We start from the raw sequence: 15,782 nt of genomic DNA on the forward strand, positions 1-15,782 counted from the left end.
AACGTCTGCAAGAAAACCACCACACTTAGAAAGCCCGAAGGGGTTTCCCCCATCTTCTTCCTCCTCTTCCTCGCATGCAAAGTCCTTTTCCCCCCCCTGAAGCGCTGTTGCGACTTCAGTCACTAAACGGACCGTCGTAACTCAACATTTGTAACTTGGCTGCCTTCAAAGAAATCCTTGTGATCGGCAAAGGCTGAAATTTAAAGTTAAAAAAAAGGGGGGGGTGTCCAGAAGACAGAGAGCCCCCCCCCACTCCTCTTAATTAATTGCTCGTCCTTTTTTAGTCGAAAGGATCTGTAGCTAGCAACTTTTTTTGGGGGGGGGGGGGGAAATCCTGGCTTACAAACCCTCCTTCTTGCATGAGATTCCCCGGATTGGACCCCAGAGGGGGCAATAAAACAGAGAGGCGGGGGCTTTAACCAATCAATGGGCTTTATTGGAACATTTTTCCACCCAACACCTCCCTACCCGATAGGACGAGAGAGAGAGAAAAGGCGGGTGTTTTCGTTAACATCAGCAATTAATACAGGTATATGCAGCAACAGAGGCAGGGGATTGGGGAAGGGTCTTTGCAAACAGCTGGGAGGGTATTTCCCATTCAGGAAAAAAAAGGGGGGGCCCTTCAGGCTGAAAATAGCCCCCTCCCCAAGTTTCTCCACCCCCTGCTTCCCCCCCAAATGCAGCACCCTTGCAAAACTGCTATTTGCAAATTCAGTCTGTCCACCTTCTGACCTTCCCCCCCTCCCAGCCGATCTGCTTAGTGACCAATTTATTTTAATCCCCCCCACCCAGGGCTCCTGCGCCACAGTTCCATCAAAAACCCGGCATCGGAGGGAGGGGGGGGGGATTCAGCAGGGATTAAAAACTAGGGAGGGGGGGGGCTGCAAAATTTTCAAAAGCTTCTTTCAAGTGCTGCTTATCCGAATGCATTTTGGGGGTGTGTGAGGTGGGGGGGGGTGTCTCCACATTTGTCTGGAACGAAATCTCCCCCCCTGCCCTCACCTCTCCCCCCCCCCCATGGCAGAGGAGCATTTTGCCGGAGAAGTTGGCATTTTTGCAACGGGCAAGGGGGAATTGGAGGAAGAACGAAAGAACAAAGCAAAGAGGAAGAGGAGGAGGAGGAGGAGGAAGAGGAAGTCGGAGCGACGGAGGAGAATAAGGCACGACAATGTGGCTTCCACACCTGTTCGGTGTTTCAAACCACAGAGGACAGTAGCATTGGGAGTGTTTCCAATCTCCAGTGGGAATATCTTGAGTGGGAGAAATGGGATTTTCCAGCTGACTATCCTGGGTGTTTCCCCCACCAATGGGATTCTTTCTACCCCCCCAGGCATCAAAACAGAAGGGGGAAAAAAAACTTGCATGAAAATTCAACCTCCAAGCCAGCTAAATAGAAAATCAGGATATTTGGAATGTGGCAAAAAGCTAGGTTGGGCTTGTTCTGCCCCCTGGTGGTTTTGAAGCGGTACTGTCCTCATCTCAAAGGAGGTTTTGGGGGGGGGGGGGGAGGGATGGAACCTGGTTATCTCTTCCACCAATTTTGGGGTGGGTGGGTGGGAATTGAGACCTATCGAAAGTTTGGGATTTAATCTTCCTCCCGAGATGCGTGCAGGGTGGTAGGGAGGGAGAGAAAGCTAGATAGATAGATAGATGATAGATAGATAGATAGATAGATAGATAGATAGATAGATAGATAGATAGATAGATAGATAGATAGAAATGATGAGAGATAGAAAATAGATATAGATAATAGGAGAGATATAAGATAGATGAGATAGAATAGATAGAGAGGGGGGGTGAAGGAGAGAAATATATAGATAGATAATAGAATAGAAAATAGATATAGATAACGTAGATAATAGAAGAGAGAGAGGATAGATAAGATAGATATAGAGTATAGAGAGGGGGGAGGGGGGAGAGAAATAGAGATAGATAGATAGATGATAGATAGATGAGATAATAGAAGAGATAGAAAATAGATGTAGATAATAGAAGAGAGAGGATAGATAAGATAGAGTAGATACAGAGGGGGAAAGAAATGGAGATAGGTAGGTAGGTAGGTAGGTAGGTAGATAGATGAGATAATAAATAGAAGAGAGATAGAAAATAGATATAGATAACGTAGATAATAGAAGAGAGAGAGGATAGATAAGATAGATATAGAGTATAGATAGAGAGGGGGAGGGGGGAGAGAAATAGAGATAGATAGATAGATAGATAGATAGATAGATAGATAGATAGATACATGAGATAATAAATAGAAGAGATAGAAAATAGATATAGATAATGTAGATAATAGAAGAGAGAGGATAGATAAGATAGAGTAGATAGAAAGGGGGAGAGAAATGGATATATATATATATATATATATAGATAGATAGATAGATAGATAGATAGATAGATAGATAGATAGATAGATAGATAGATAGGATAATAAATAGAAGAGAGAGAAAATAGATATAGATAACGTAGATGATAGAAGAGAGAAAAATAGATGAGAGATAGGAAGGTAGGTAGGTAGGTAGATAGATAGATAGATAGAGATAGATAGATAGGAGATAGATGGAGGGAGGGAGAGGGAGAGAGAGAGGGAGGGATGGAAAACCGGCACTGGATTATGGCACTTTCTGGAACGGACTCTTCATTCCAGGTAGGAAGCTGTACAGCAAAGTTTAACCTGACGGTTCCTTGCCTGGGGAGTGAGTGTGTGTGTGTGTCTCCTTGTTTGGGAAGGGCCTCCTGCTCCGTATTCACCCCTCTTTGGTCCTTCAGCCAAGAGCCCCCAGCCTAAGCCCCCTCCCCAAAAGAGCTACGGAGGGGGAGAGGGGAAAGAGAGAGCGAGAGAGAGAGAGAAGGGGGAAACCCCGCGGTTCCTAAAGTTTGGTCTGGATAAACTGGAGCAGTTTCTCCAGCTGAGCGTCCAAGGACAGCTGGTCACCGTCGTTGGTGACCACCCAGTCGTAGGGGACGCCTTGGTCCAACCCGCACTCGGATTCCGCATCGTCAATTCCTGGCGGAGTGGAGAAAAAGACAGGGGAAGGAAAAGAGATTTAACGTCAGATCTTCGTGCCGAATTGAAAACCGGAGGCTTTTGCAAACCTATGTGCACACACACACAGACAGACACACACACACATTGGAAGAGGACGCCCTCGACTTCCTTAAGGACTAGAAACTTAGCATCCCCAAATTAAAGATTTTGGGACTCAAGGACTGGTAACGCCTTCCCTGATTAAATAAATATCCCGGAAACTTTGATCTCTTTTTATGTACAAATCCTACACTGAAAAATTCTGCGCCAGAGACAGATTCCTTGAGTATCACTTGACCAAATAAAATACTCTATTTTTATTCTAACTTTATTCTGATTCCATTCTATTCATATTTCCTTTTCTATTTTCTATTCTGTTCCTATTTTCCATTCCTCTTTTCTTTTCTATTCTATTCCTATTTTCCATTCCTCTATTTTATTCTATTCCTATTTTCCATTCCTATTTTCTTTTCTATTCTATTCCTATTTTCCATTCCTCTATTCTATTCCTATTTTCCATTCCTCTATTCTATTCCTATTTTCCATTCCTCTATTCTATTCTATTCCTATTTTCCATTCCTCTATTCTATTCCTATTTTCCATTCCTCTATTCTATTCTATGCTATTCTATTCCTATTTTCCATTCCTCTATTCTATTCTATTCTATTCCAATTTCTATTTTATTCCAATTTCTATCCTATATTCTACATATAGAATAGAAAATATATTGTATTCTACGTTCTGGTTTTGTTCTGGACCAGCTCCACAGAAAGAGAGCAGATTTATCCACCTTTCGGCGGAGACACACAAACACATTCAGACAATCTAATTTTTACCTGCCACGAAGACCCAGTTCCGTCTTGTCCGAGTCTCCTCCGTGGCGATCACCCGGACAATTTGAACTATATCCCCATACACGTCACGGAACCACTCCACGTCCGAGGACCGCCGGGTGTCGCTGACGATCTGCATTGCCAAAGACAACGAAAATTTTTTTTAAAAAAAGAAATTAATGAACTCTTGGGGACTTGAGTTCAAATTCTGCTGCGGTTAAACCGATTAGCTCCATCCGGCGCCCAGGAGAGCAAGGACCAAGGTGGGTGTTGGTCCAGACGGCAACTACGAGCAGTCCCCGACTTACGACGATCCGCTGAGTGACCGGTCGAAGTTACGGAGGAAGTTGGCCACGTGATCAAAATTCAAGGCCGCTGGCTTGTATTTACGATGGTTGCGGCGTCCCCCCCCGGTGTGTGTGTGTGTCACCCGACCCCCCCTTTTGCAACCTTCCAACAAACCAAGTCGACGGGGAAGGTGGACTCCCTAAACGCCCGCGGGACTAGCTTAACCATCGCCGCGATTCGCTTAACAACGCTTGCAGGAAAGGTTGGGATTAAACTCGCTTAAAAACTTCCTTGGTTAGTAACTTCGGCCTCAGCTGTGGTCGTAAGTCGGGGGGGGGGGGGGGTCCACCTGTATATTCGGCCTGGCCTTACCCAGATGGGTTGCGTCACGCCTTCCACCACAATGCGACAAAAGAAACCGGGATCGCTCTGGCGCCTTTCTTCGCCCCAACGGATCATGTCTTCGCGATACAGTTCCTTGTAATCGGTGGCGTCTAAAAGCCGCAGGAAATCCAGGCCGTGCTCCTGCGTGGCAAAAAAGGGAAAAAAAATCCCCTGAAATTCTCCAAATTCAACTGCCTAACATCCCGAAATATCGCAAGTATCCCAAAAGCAGAGACATCACCCTGCCAATCAAAAGGGCGTCCAGTCAAGGCGGTGGATTTCCCAGTTGCAATGGATGGCTGTGAAGGTTGGACCATAAGGAAGGCTGAGCACCAAAGGATGGAGGCCTTTGAACTCGGGTGCTGGAGAAGACTCCTGCATTGAGTCCCTTGGACTGCAAGGCCATCCAACCGGTCAGTCCTAGAGGAGATCCACCCCGGCTGCTCTTTTGAAGGCCAGATCCTGAAAAGGAAACTCAAAGACTTTGGCCACCTGATGAGAAGGAAGAAGGACTCCCTGGAGAAGAGCCTCATGCTGGGAACGATGGAGGGCAAAAGAAGAAGGGGACTTCTTCTATCTATCTGTCTGTCTGTCTGTCTGACTGCCTACCTATCAACTTTATCTACCTACCTACCTACCTACCTACCTATCATCTACCTATCTATATCTATCTATCTATCTATCTATCTATCTATCTATCTATCTATCTATCTATCTATCTATCTATCTATCCATCTATCATCTATCCATCATCTATCTATCTATCTATCTATCTATCTATCTATCTATCTATCTATCTATCTATCTATCTATCATCTATCCATCATCTATCTTCTATCTATCCATCCATCCAGCCATCCATCCATCCATCCATCTATCATCTATCTATCTATCTCCCGCGAGTCCCTTGGACTGCAAAGCCATCCAACCGGTCAGTCCTAGAGGAGATCCACCCTGGATGCTCTTTAGAAGGCCAGATCCTGAAGGGGAAACTCAAGGACTTTGGCCACCTGATGAGAAGGAAGAAGGACTCCCTGGAGAAGAGCCTCATGCTGGGAACGATGGAGGGCAAAAGAAGAAGAAGGGGACTTCTTCTATCTATCTGTCTGTCTGTCTGACTGCCTACCTATCAACTTTATCTACCTACCTACCTACCTACCTACCTATCATCTACCTCTCTATATCTATCTATCTATCTATCTATCTATCTATCTATCTATCTATCTATCTATCTATCTATCTATCTATCTATCCATCTATCATCTATCCATCTATCATCTATCCATCATCTATCTATCTATCTATCTATCTATCTATCTATCTATCTATCTATCTATCTATCTATCTATCTATCATCTATCCATCATCTATCTTCTATCTATCCATCCATCCAGCCATCCATCCATCCATCCATCTATCATCTATCTATCTATCTCCCGCGAGTCCCTTGGACTGCAAAGCCATCCAACCAGTCAGTCCTAGAGGAGATCCACCCTGGATGCTCTTTAGAAGGCCAGATCCTGAAGGGGAAACTCAAGGACTTTGGCCACCTGATGAGAAGGAAGAGCTTCATGCTGGGAACGATGGAGGGCAGAAGAAGAAGAAGAATGGGACAGCAGAGAAGGAGGGGGCTGGATGGAGTCACCGAAGCAGCCGGCCTGAGCTTCAAAGGACTCCAGAGGATGGGAGAGTACAGGAAGGCCTGGAGGAACGTGGTCCAGGGGGTCGCGATGGGTCAGACAAGACTTTGCAACTAACAACAATATCCCAAAAAAGGTCTTAATTTACCTGCAGAACTCACTGCCATGTGAAAATCCCTAAAGCGAGGTTTATTCGTATTTATTCACACAAACACACACACACACACAACACACACATCAAAATTTGGCTCTTGAATAAATTCAGATTCTACCCTCCAAAAAATCCAAACCAAAAAAAGTCCCCCGTTTTCAACTAAACTTCCCTATTGAATCAGCGTTTCATGCTCAAATAAAACCAAATTCCAGCCCTCCCCCCCCCAAAAGCCCAGAGAACAAAAAAACACCATCAATTTTAAGTCTAACAATTTAAAATGTAATAAGGGCCTAAATTTTAAATTTAATAATTTAAAATGTAACAAGGGCCTGAATTTTAAATTTAATAATTTAAAATGTAACAAGGGCCTGAGTTTTAAACCTCATAATTTAAAGTTTAACAAGGGGCCTGAATTTTAAATTTAATAATTTAAAGTTTAATAAGGGCCTAAAATTAAAATTTAATAATTTAAAATGCAATAAGGGCCTAAATACCTATTTGATAAGGGCTCAAATAAATCCAGAATCTACCCCCAAACCCCAGACAGTGTATGTATATGTATGTATGTATATGTATGTATGTATGTATATATATATGTGTGTGTGTGTGTGTGTGTGTGTGTATCTCTCTCTCTCTCTCTATATATATATATATATATAACATCTATCTATCTATCTATCTATCTATCTATCTATCTATCTATCATCTATACATACACATACATACATACATACATAAATACATACATACGTACATACGTACGTACGTATTTAATATCACAAATAAAGGAGGAGAACCTTGTGGCTTAGTGATTAACACAACTGCTTAATATGCAATACAGCATAGGTTCGAATCCCAGTAAGGGTATGGCTAGCTGATGAGAGCTAAATAGCTTGAAATAGATCTATACTAGTCTCCCTTTATTTATTTATCAGCACAAATACAACAAACATACTTACATACATACATACATACATACATACATACATACATACATACACACACACACACACACACATTTTAAAAAGGCAGAATAATTCAGTTTTAAATCAAAATCACCTTTGCATACTGCTCTTTCAGAGGGCCGGATAAGCGGAGAATGGTGCAAACGTCCAATCCCAACCTGCAAAAAAGCAGAAAAAGAAAAAAAAGGGAGGTCAGCAGTCAAAAGATCCAGAAGAGAGCCTCCCTAGCCAGCAGCAGTCTACCTCCCCCCCCCCCACCTCCAATGGCCCCAAAAACAGGCCAATCAATCTTCAAACTCTGGGAAGATGCTGCAAGTTGGGAGCTATTGAGCTGCTTCCCATCTCTGCCCCGCTTAGCTTGGAAAGAGTGGGGTAGAGCCTCCAGAGGCAGGAGCAGTTTACCACCCCCCCCAAATTATATCCCACCTGCCCATCATGCAAACGCCCCGCCCCCTTCCTCCCTAAATGCAACCCCCCCCCCCATATTTTCTTCTTCTTCTTTTTTGCACATGCACCCTTTTCTTTTTCTAAATTTATTTTCGTTTTACCGGCTTTGGATTTCTTCGGCCACGAAATCTTTGCCCGATTTCCGCTTCCCGCTGAAAAGCAGCACCAGCTTCGGACACGGCGCCATGGCGCGAAAAGCAACTTCCCTCCCCGGGCTCACCTCCCCCCCCCCGCCCGGGTGGCGGGATGGTCTCGCCCGGGGCCCTCAACGTTCCATCCGCCGCGCTTCCGCCTCCCTCGCGCCAATGGGAAAGGGTCCCGGCTCCGACGCGCGCAAGGGAGGGCGCGACCATTTCGGAGGGGAGGGGGGAAATGGAAAAAAAAGAAAGGACTCACGAATGGAAGCGGCCCAACCGCGTAGAAAGAATATCAGGCTGAACCCCGGAAGAAGGCGGGGCTTCATCTTAGCCCCGCCCACGAAGGTTTGGAGACACGCCCACGTGCATTGCCCGCCTGAGATGGAAATAAGTTTTTTTTCGTTCTTTTTCTTTCATTCTTTTTTCCTTCCTTCCTTCCCTTTTTCCTTCCTTTTTCTTTTGCTCCTTGTTTCCTTTTTTCCTTTTCTTCTTCCTTCTTTTTCTTCTTTTCCTCTTCCTAATTTCTTTCCTTTTTAAATTCCTCCCTTTTTTCTCCTATCTTTTTTTCCTTCCTTTTTCTCCTTCTACCTTTTCTTTATTTTTTCTTCCTTTTTCTTTTTTCATTCCTCCCTTTTCTCTCCTTCTACCTTTTCTTTATTTTTTCTTCCTTTTTCTTTTTTCATTCCTCCCTTTTCTCTCCTTCTACCTTTTCTTTATTTTTCCTTCCTTTTTCTTTTTTCATTCCTCTTTTCTCCTTCTACCTTTCCTTTATTTTTCCTTCCTTTTTCTTTTGCTCCTTCCTTCCTCCCCTTTCTTCTCCTTCCTAATTTCCTTCCACCCTTCCTTTTTTTTCATTCCCTCCTTTTCCTTCTTTCTCCTTCTACCTTTTTTCCTTCTTTTTCCTTTTTTCCCTTTCTTCCTCCCTTCCACTGGCATTTCTAAGCTCCGTCTTCCATTGAAAAGCTCTTTCCCGGCTGTTGGACTGAAAAGGCAGCCCTGGACTACACCGCCCATCACCCACAGCCAGGGAGGACGGGGATTAGTAGCCCACACGCTGGAGATGGGGAAAGGACGCAGAAGGTAGAAAAATACTCCCGTCTTCTTTCTGCAGCTTCCAAGACTTCATCCGACAGTGGGATCCCTTGTAGGTTTTCAGGACGATTTGCAAGGGATCCAAGGATCCTGGATCTTCTCAGGATCCTGCTGCACCTGCCAGGTGCCTGGATCAAATTGTCCGGTGGGGCTTCAATGCTGTAAGCCATCGGGGTCTGATGCCAGTTTCACCCCTGGTATCTGCAGAACGGCACCCGTCCTGCCTCCGAGACAGAATTGGCTACTTCCTCCACCCACAAGATCCTTTATTATATCATTTACGTCGTCTTCTTTTCAGAGCAGAATTCCAAAGAAGCGAAGCTGGGACACTCCTACTTTTTCACACAACGGCCCTGCAAAGCAGGCCAGGCTCAGAGACAGAGGCCGATAAACTCAACGATGCTCTCCCCGTAATCTCATCCGGCCCCTGCAGAGCGAGCCCACTACCCTTTCGTTTTCCAGAGAAGTCCAAGAGACTTTTTTGGGGGTTCTAAATGCATCCTTTTATTGTATATTGGACACACAGTGCGATATAACAGACGAGATTCAACTAAAATTAGCATGCGTGGAAGTCAAGTGGAGAAAAAGTGGGCAGCTCGCTGACATATAAGCCCCTTTGGTTGGGGTGGTAAGGATTGGGGGTGGGTTTGTCTTTGAACCCATTGAACAAAATAAAATAAATGATTCACTATTGTTAATTTTAATCGGATTTTAAATGTTATTGCTAATTTTAATTGGGTTTTTTGGATATTCTAATTTTTAAAAAACTTTTGTAATATGTGTCTTAATAAATGTTGAGTCCTTGGGAGAAGGGCAGCATTTAAATCCAACAAACAAAAAATAAACAAACCCATTAAAATGAAACCTACAGGAACTTTATTGTGTAGCTAACCTACAAACAAGACAATTGTATTGTGTTGTGTAAAGCAAGCTGAATCATTTCTCCGCAGGTCACCCACCGCACACCTCCGATTTGGTGAGGTGCTGATTAGCCTCCCGCCTGCCCTGATCAGCTTAACGTTGGAAGCAAGAAAGGGAAACTCAAGAACTAAGTTAGTTTGAAGATTGAAAATTTCTGGGTCGTTTTTTGGGGGGTAGGGTGGGGGGAGAAAGACAAGAAGAAGGGACAAAGGCAGAAAAATGTGTGGAAGGACAGAGAGGAATATTTTTCTTTTCGGCAGACACTAGTGGTATTTCAAACTCAAAACACGGATCGAGAAACAGAGAACTCGGATACACCAGCTAAGAACTCCCTGGACGTCATTCCCAGGCGTATAAGATGCGGATATAAAGTTTGAAGAGGGGAGAGGAATACCCTCGTCGCCCCCCCCCCAAAAAAAAACTTGGCAAGGAAAGAAGGCGGCTCTTCCCTTAAGATTTCCACCAATGTCCACGCGACATTCGCCACGCCGATCAAAAGATGGTATAACCGTACACCCCGGTTCTTAGGATGGCTCGGTTCTTTGACGCCGTCTCCCTGCCTGCATCTGCAAGAAAAGGACCGGATTATCACTCCACAAGGCAGACATAATACCTGTAAGAGCAGGGAAGTCTGCTAGGGAGAAAAAGGCGTGGGAGTGTGTGTGTGTGTGGGGGTTGCAGTTCGCCCCCGCTGGCCGTTTTAGGGCCCCAGAAGTCTGCAGGGAGGCCGGCAAGGCCGAAAACGGGACAGGGAGGTATAGTCCCCCCACTGGCCCATTTTAAATACTAGGAGGCTGCAGGGAGGCCACAAGGCCCAAAACGGGACAGGGAGGTATAGTTCCCCCACTGACCCATTTTAAATACTAGGAGGGTGCAGGGAGGCCACAAGGCTCAAAACGGGACAAGGAGGTGTAGTCCCCCCGTTGGCCCATTTTTGATACCAGGAGGCTGGCAAGGCCCAAAACGGGACAGGGAGGTATAGTCCCCCCATTGGCCCATTTTAAATACTAGGAGGCTGCAGGGAGGCCGCAAGGCCGAAAATGGGACGGGGAGGTGTAGTCCCCCCACTGGCCCATTTTTAATACTAGGAGGCTGCAGGGAGGCCGCAAAGCCCAGAACGGGACAGGGAGGTATAGTCCCTCCACTGGCCCATTTTTGATACCAGGAGGCTGGCAAGCCCAAAACGGGACAGGGAGGTATAGTCCCCCACTGACCCATTTTAAATACTAGGAGGCTGCAGGGAGGCTACAAGGCCCAAAACAGGACAGGGAGGTATAGTCCCCCACTGGCCCATTTTTGATACCTGGAGTGGGTGCTCCCTTGGAGGTTCATATGGACCTTGGTGCCTACGTTCTCTGCTCGGATCAGGACGTGATGGCTGGAGATGCTGGTTTGGACCAGTCGGAGGGCTCCGTGGCCTGCTTGGATCTCTTCCCGGTTGACGTTGGTTCGTCATTCCTCTTCTGTCCACTGACCATCTGCCATCCGGGTCTCTATCTGGGTTCTCCAGCTGAGCATACTGGCGTCCGTAGCGATCGCGAATCGGTTCATTTCCTTGAATCTGCTGGTTGCGGTCGGTGGCATCGGCCACTGGAGGACCTCTGATGGGACTCGGTCTCCGGTAGTTGAATTGCTCCTGCCCGGTTTCTGAGTAGGCACGAGGAGCCATTGTAACATCTTGTTGTCCGGACGTGCCCCGGGAACAATGGAGACGCACGACACCATCTTTCTTAACAATTGTGAGACGAGGTCGAGAGGCACCGTTCGGTCCGACCGGATCCGGTTCGCCAGAGCGCCGATGCTGACCTGGGACAGGCAAACTATGCATGTCGTCTCTATAGATGCGGCTAGGTGGAGCATCCTGCTGGTAGGAGGCAAGTGACTCTTGTCGTTGTTGACGGTGAATCCCCGATTCCCTAAAGGACCCTGAAGGACCCGGATCATCATGAGTAGATCCACTCCGGCGTGGAGGTGAGAGGCGGATTCGATCGACATGTCGTCCAGATACCGTTGGACGCGAATAGGGATAGTCCTGAGGAGAGCTGAGAGTGTCACTAGTATCTTTGTGAGGGCTCTGGACTGGCAATGCTGCTTCGCGTTGCATATCCATAGAAATCGTTGGCGAGTCGCCAACATAGGAATGTGTAGGTATGCTTCGGTGAGATTTATTTACGTCAGGATGTTGCCCACCCGGATCCCCTTCAGTATGGACTGGATTTTGAATCTCTTGTACACCAGACGCTTGTTGTTTCTTTTTAGGTGGACAATAGCTCTCCACCTCCTCGAAGCCTTGGGGACTCCAATCCCCAGTCGCTGCTGGTTCTCTGAAGGGTTGGAACTGGAAGGGTTGCCTCGGCAGACCTCTGGAGGAGCGAGGGAAGAACCGACTTCCATTGCCCCTTCCATTGCCCCGGATTGGCTGTTTGGATTGGAACTGCTGCCCGCTCCAGTATCCATATTCGGCCCAATCAAATTGGTTATCAGGTCGCTGGTGGTTATCAGGTCGCTGGAAGTATGCCCTATGCGCTTGTGAGGAGTTGTGTGCTTTCCTCCCTCCTCTCAAGGAAGCCGTCTGAAAATTTCGCTTATTAGGGTTTTTCGCTCTAGAGGCTCGGGCTTTCTTTAGGTCTTTGATCCCCGCGAGAAAAGCCTCTAAGGCCTCTCCGAATAGCTTGTCTCCTTTGAAGGGGGAAGAGGCCAACTTCCACTTGTACTTAGCTTCTGACGGCAAGTAACGGAGCCACACCATCCGTCGGGCTGTCACAGAGAAGCCGATGGCCCTGGACGCAAACTTGACCGCATTTAGGGTGGCATCGGCAGAGTATTCTGCCGCCGCTATCAGGTTGTTGATGTCCTCGTGAGTCTGGAGGTCGGTGGCGGGGATTCTGGCTTGCATCTGTTTGAGCCAGAGCAAGGACGTTCTATTGAAGAAGGAAGCAGCCATCGCTGACCTAATCCCCCAGCCAGCAATGCTATGCCCTCTGGAGAGCATCTGTTCCACTCTCTTGTCTTCTGGCCCCAATCCCGTCACGTCACGGCTTATAGGCTCATCAACGGTTGGCATTTCTAATGCCGCTACGAAGTCCGAGGCCACATTGTAGAGCTGTTTGTCGTATCCGCAAGGGGATTTACTCGTTCCTGGTTGGATCCATTGTCGCTGGACGACATCCAGGAAAAACTTCGGGCAGGGGATCTCCTCCTTCTCTGTGTTGGGTTGTGAGAACAACAAATTATTGGGGTTAGATGAGGCCGGATTTAAATCAGCTGGATCTCCTCCTATCCCAGCGGCGGCCTTGGCTTTCTGGAGAAGCGTCTTAAACAAGGCAGGGGTGAAGAGACCTACGAAGCCATTGCCATATCGAGTTTCTCCTTTGTCCTCAGACTGTGGCAAGTCTTGGCTGAGGGATTCTGGGATGTTCATGGAAGGAGGAGGAGGAGCCTGTCCCTGGGGTAAGGCGTTGTCGGAGGCTGCAGAGGAAGCCGGGAGCTGTTGTTGGATCCCTGCGGCAATGCCCTGAGCGATGGCCTCTGAGATCATCCGTCTCATCTGCGGGGTCATTTCCGGCTTCTGGGCCTTCTTTCCGGCCGCTGCAGGAGGGACGGCAGCCTCCGGGGTGGAAGGCTTTGCCCTCTTAGCAGCCGGCTCTTCCGAAGGACTTTCCGGCGGGAGCGGAGTCGAAGCAGGAGGAAGGGACGAAGGCTGAGCGGGCTCCATCACTGGCAGCTGCGGCTGAGAAAGTTCCTCTCTGGCGCCATCTGGTGGACAAGACGGGCTAGGCGTCTCACCTGCCTCCGTTACAGGTTGCAACGGCTGGGAAGCGCTGCAAGCGGCAGCTCCGTCCACAAGGGGGCGCTCCTGCTCCTTTCCCCCTGCGGCGTCTACTGGGTCTACAGCCTTGGGGGGAATTTGGGCGGCCTTCTTAGCGAGCGGCGCCTTGGCCCGGGTCCTGGGCGAGGCTCTGGTTGGGGCCGGCTTGGGCTTGGAGGGGGATCCCTTGGCCACGCCAGGCTTGGGGGCGGCCACATCCAGCTTTTCCCCATTCACCGGCTCTTCGGGAGGCTCCATGGCCGGGAGGGGCTGTCCTGGATAAAGGGGGGGGGGGTGTCTCTCTAGGTCTCCTCCGGGAATCCGAGTCTGAAGGAGGGAAAGGAGAGTCGGCCGAGCGGAAGCCGTCGATTCGTTGGTCCTTTCCTTCCGTTCCCCCCCTCTCCTCCGAAATGGTGGCGCCCTCTCTGCGCGCAGCAGCTTCCGGCCCGTTTCCAATTGGCGCGAGGGGAGGCGGAAGCGCTGCGGATGGGACGTTGGGGACCGGGCGAGACCATCCGGACGGACGGGCGGGGGGGTGATGGTGGTGGCCGCGGGGAAAGTTGCAGAAATGTCCGAAGCGGGTGCCCGTTTTCAGCGGAAATCGGGCAAAGGTTTCGTGGCCGAAGAAATGCAAAATAAATTAAAATAAATAACGATAATAATGATGATAATAATAATAATAATAATGAATTTTTAAAAAGGAAGGGGTCCATGTGCAGGAAATATGGGGCGGGGGATTCCATTTAGGGAGGAAGGGGGAGAGTCGTTTGCATGATGGGCGGGGTGGGTGGTCTGCATACCAAGCGCCCCCCTCCCTCCACTTGCCTCTGCAAGGCTGGCACTGATTGGGCAATGCCCCCTCCCCTGTCCAGGGCTTGGAAATGCCGCACACACACACACCCCAGCCTTTGCACGCGTGTTTGCAAGGCGTGCAGACGTGCTTCCGATACGTGATCCCCCCAAAGCATGAATGAAGCAGGGGTGCAGGATGGACGGGGTGGGTGACAGTGAGGACAATTAACCAGCGGAACTGCCTGCCTGGAGAAGTTGTGCCTGCTGCTTCCAACCCTGGAAGCTTTTAAGAAGGGATTGGAGAGCCCTTTGCCCTGAAAGGCTCACAGGGTCTCCTGCCTGATCAGGGGGTTGGGCTAGATGACCTCCAAGGTGCCTTCTATTCTTTTATTCTGCTATTCTTTTTTTTGTTCCTTCCTTCGTTTCCCCCCTCACTCCCTCTTTCTATTCCTTCCTTCCTTCTCCATCCCTGGAGGTTCTTTTTTTTTTAAAGGTTAGGGTCCCCTGCCTGATCAGGGGGTTGGACTAGATGACCTCCAAGGTGCCTGCTATTCTTTTATTCTGCTATTCTTTTTTTTCTTCCTTCCTTCGTTTCCCTCCTCACTCCCTCTTTCTATTCCTTCCTTCCTTCTCCATCCCTGGAGGTTCTTTTTTTTTTAAAGGTTAGGGTCCCCTGCCTGATCAGGGGGTTGGACTAGATGACCTCCAAGGTGCCTGCTATTCTTTTATTCTGCTATTCTTTTTTTTCTTCCTTCCTTCGTTTCCCTCCTCACTCCCTCTTTCTATTCCTTCCTTCCTTCTCCATCCCTGGAGGTTCTTTTTTTTTTAAAGGTTAGGGTCTCCTGCCTGATCAGGGGGTTGGACTAGATGACCTCCAAGGTGCCTGCTATTCTTTTATTCTGCTATTCTTTTTTTCTTCCTTCCTTCGTTTCCCTCCTCACTCCCTCTTTCTATTCCTTCCTTCCTTCTCCATCCCTGGAGGTTCTTTTTTTTAAAAGGTTAGGGTCCCCTGCCTGATCAGGGGGCTGGACTAGATGATCTCTCTGCCCTTCCATTCGATCCTGCGAGAGAGAGGGAGAGAGAGAGAGAGAGGGAGGGAGAGAGAGAGAGAGAGAGAGAGAGAGAGAAGGAATAGGGAAAGAAAGAAAAAGAAAGGAAATAAAGGAGAGAGAGAAAGAAAAGGAAAGTGAAAGAGTAAGAAAGGAGGGAGGGAGGAAAGACAAGCAAAAAAGAAAGAAAGAAGAAAGAGAGGGTGAGAGAAAGAAAAAAGAAAAAAAAGAAAGAATGGAA

The 15,782-nt window shown here is 47.8% G+C and overlaps 2 protein-coding genes across 3 annotated transcripts; both read right to left on the reverse strand.

Annotated features, from left to right (window-relative positions):
• Positions 1 to 2,523: 2,523 nt before the first annotated feature.
• Positions 2,524 to 8,213, reverse strand: PMVK (phosphomevalonate kinase). Of its 2 annotated transcripts, none has more exons than XM_032233757.1 (5): positions 8,139 to 8,213; positions 7,390 to 7,453; positions 4,525 to 4,677; positions 3,868 to 3,997; positions 2,524 to 3,010 (listed from the first exon to the last, which is right to left on the reverse strand). In XM_032233757.1, exons 3-5 carry the CDS (start codon positions 4,609 to 4,611, stop codon positions 2,874 to 2,876), a joined length of 354 nt encoding a protein of 117 aa, XP_032089648.1. In that variant the 5' UTR covers positions 4,612 to 4,677; positions 7,390 to 7,453; positions 8,139 to 8,213; the 3' UTR covers positions 2,524 to 2,873. The 2 variants fall into 2 exon arrangements, with proteins under 2 accessions (XP_032089648.1, XP_032089647.1); XM_032233756.1 differs by lacking the exon at positions 8,139 to 8,213 and adding an exon at positions 7,844 to 8,096.
• Positions 8,214 to 9,824: 1,611 nt separating this feature from the next.
• On the reverse strand, positions 9,825 to 14,312 carry LOC116519995. Its single transcript, XM_032234121.1, has 2 exons — positions 11,196 to 14,312; positions 9,825 to 10,458 (listed from the first exon to the last, which is right to left on the reverse strand). Exons 1-2 carry the CDS (start codon positions 13,956 to 13,958, stop codon positions 10,417 to 10,419), a joined length of 2,805 nt encoding a protein of 934 aa, XP_032090012.1. The 5' UTR covers positions 13,959 to 14,312; the 3' UTR covers positions 9,825 to 10,416.
• Between the last annotated feature and the right edge of the window lie 1,470 nt (positions 14,313 to 15,782).

The sequence above is a fragment of the Thamnophis elegans genome, chromosome 17 (genome assembly GCF_009769535.1).
Source record: "Thamnophis elegans isolate rThaEle1 chromosome 17, rThaEle1.pri, whole genome shotgun sequence".
Lineage (NCBI taxonomy): Eukaryota > Metazoa > Chordata > Lepidosauria > Squamata > Colubridae > Thamnophis > Thamnophis elegans.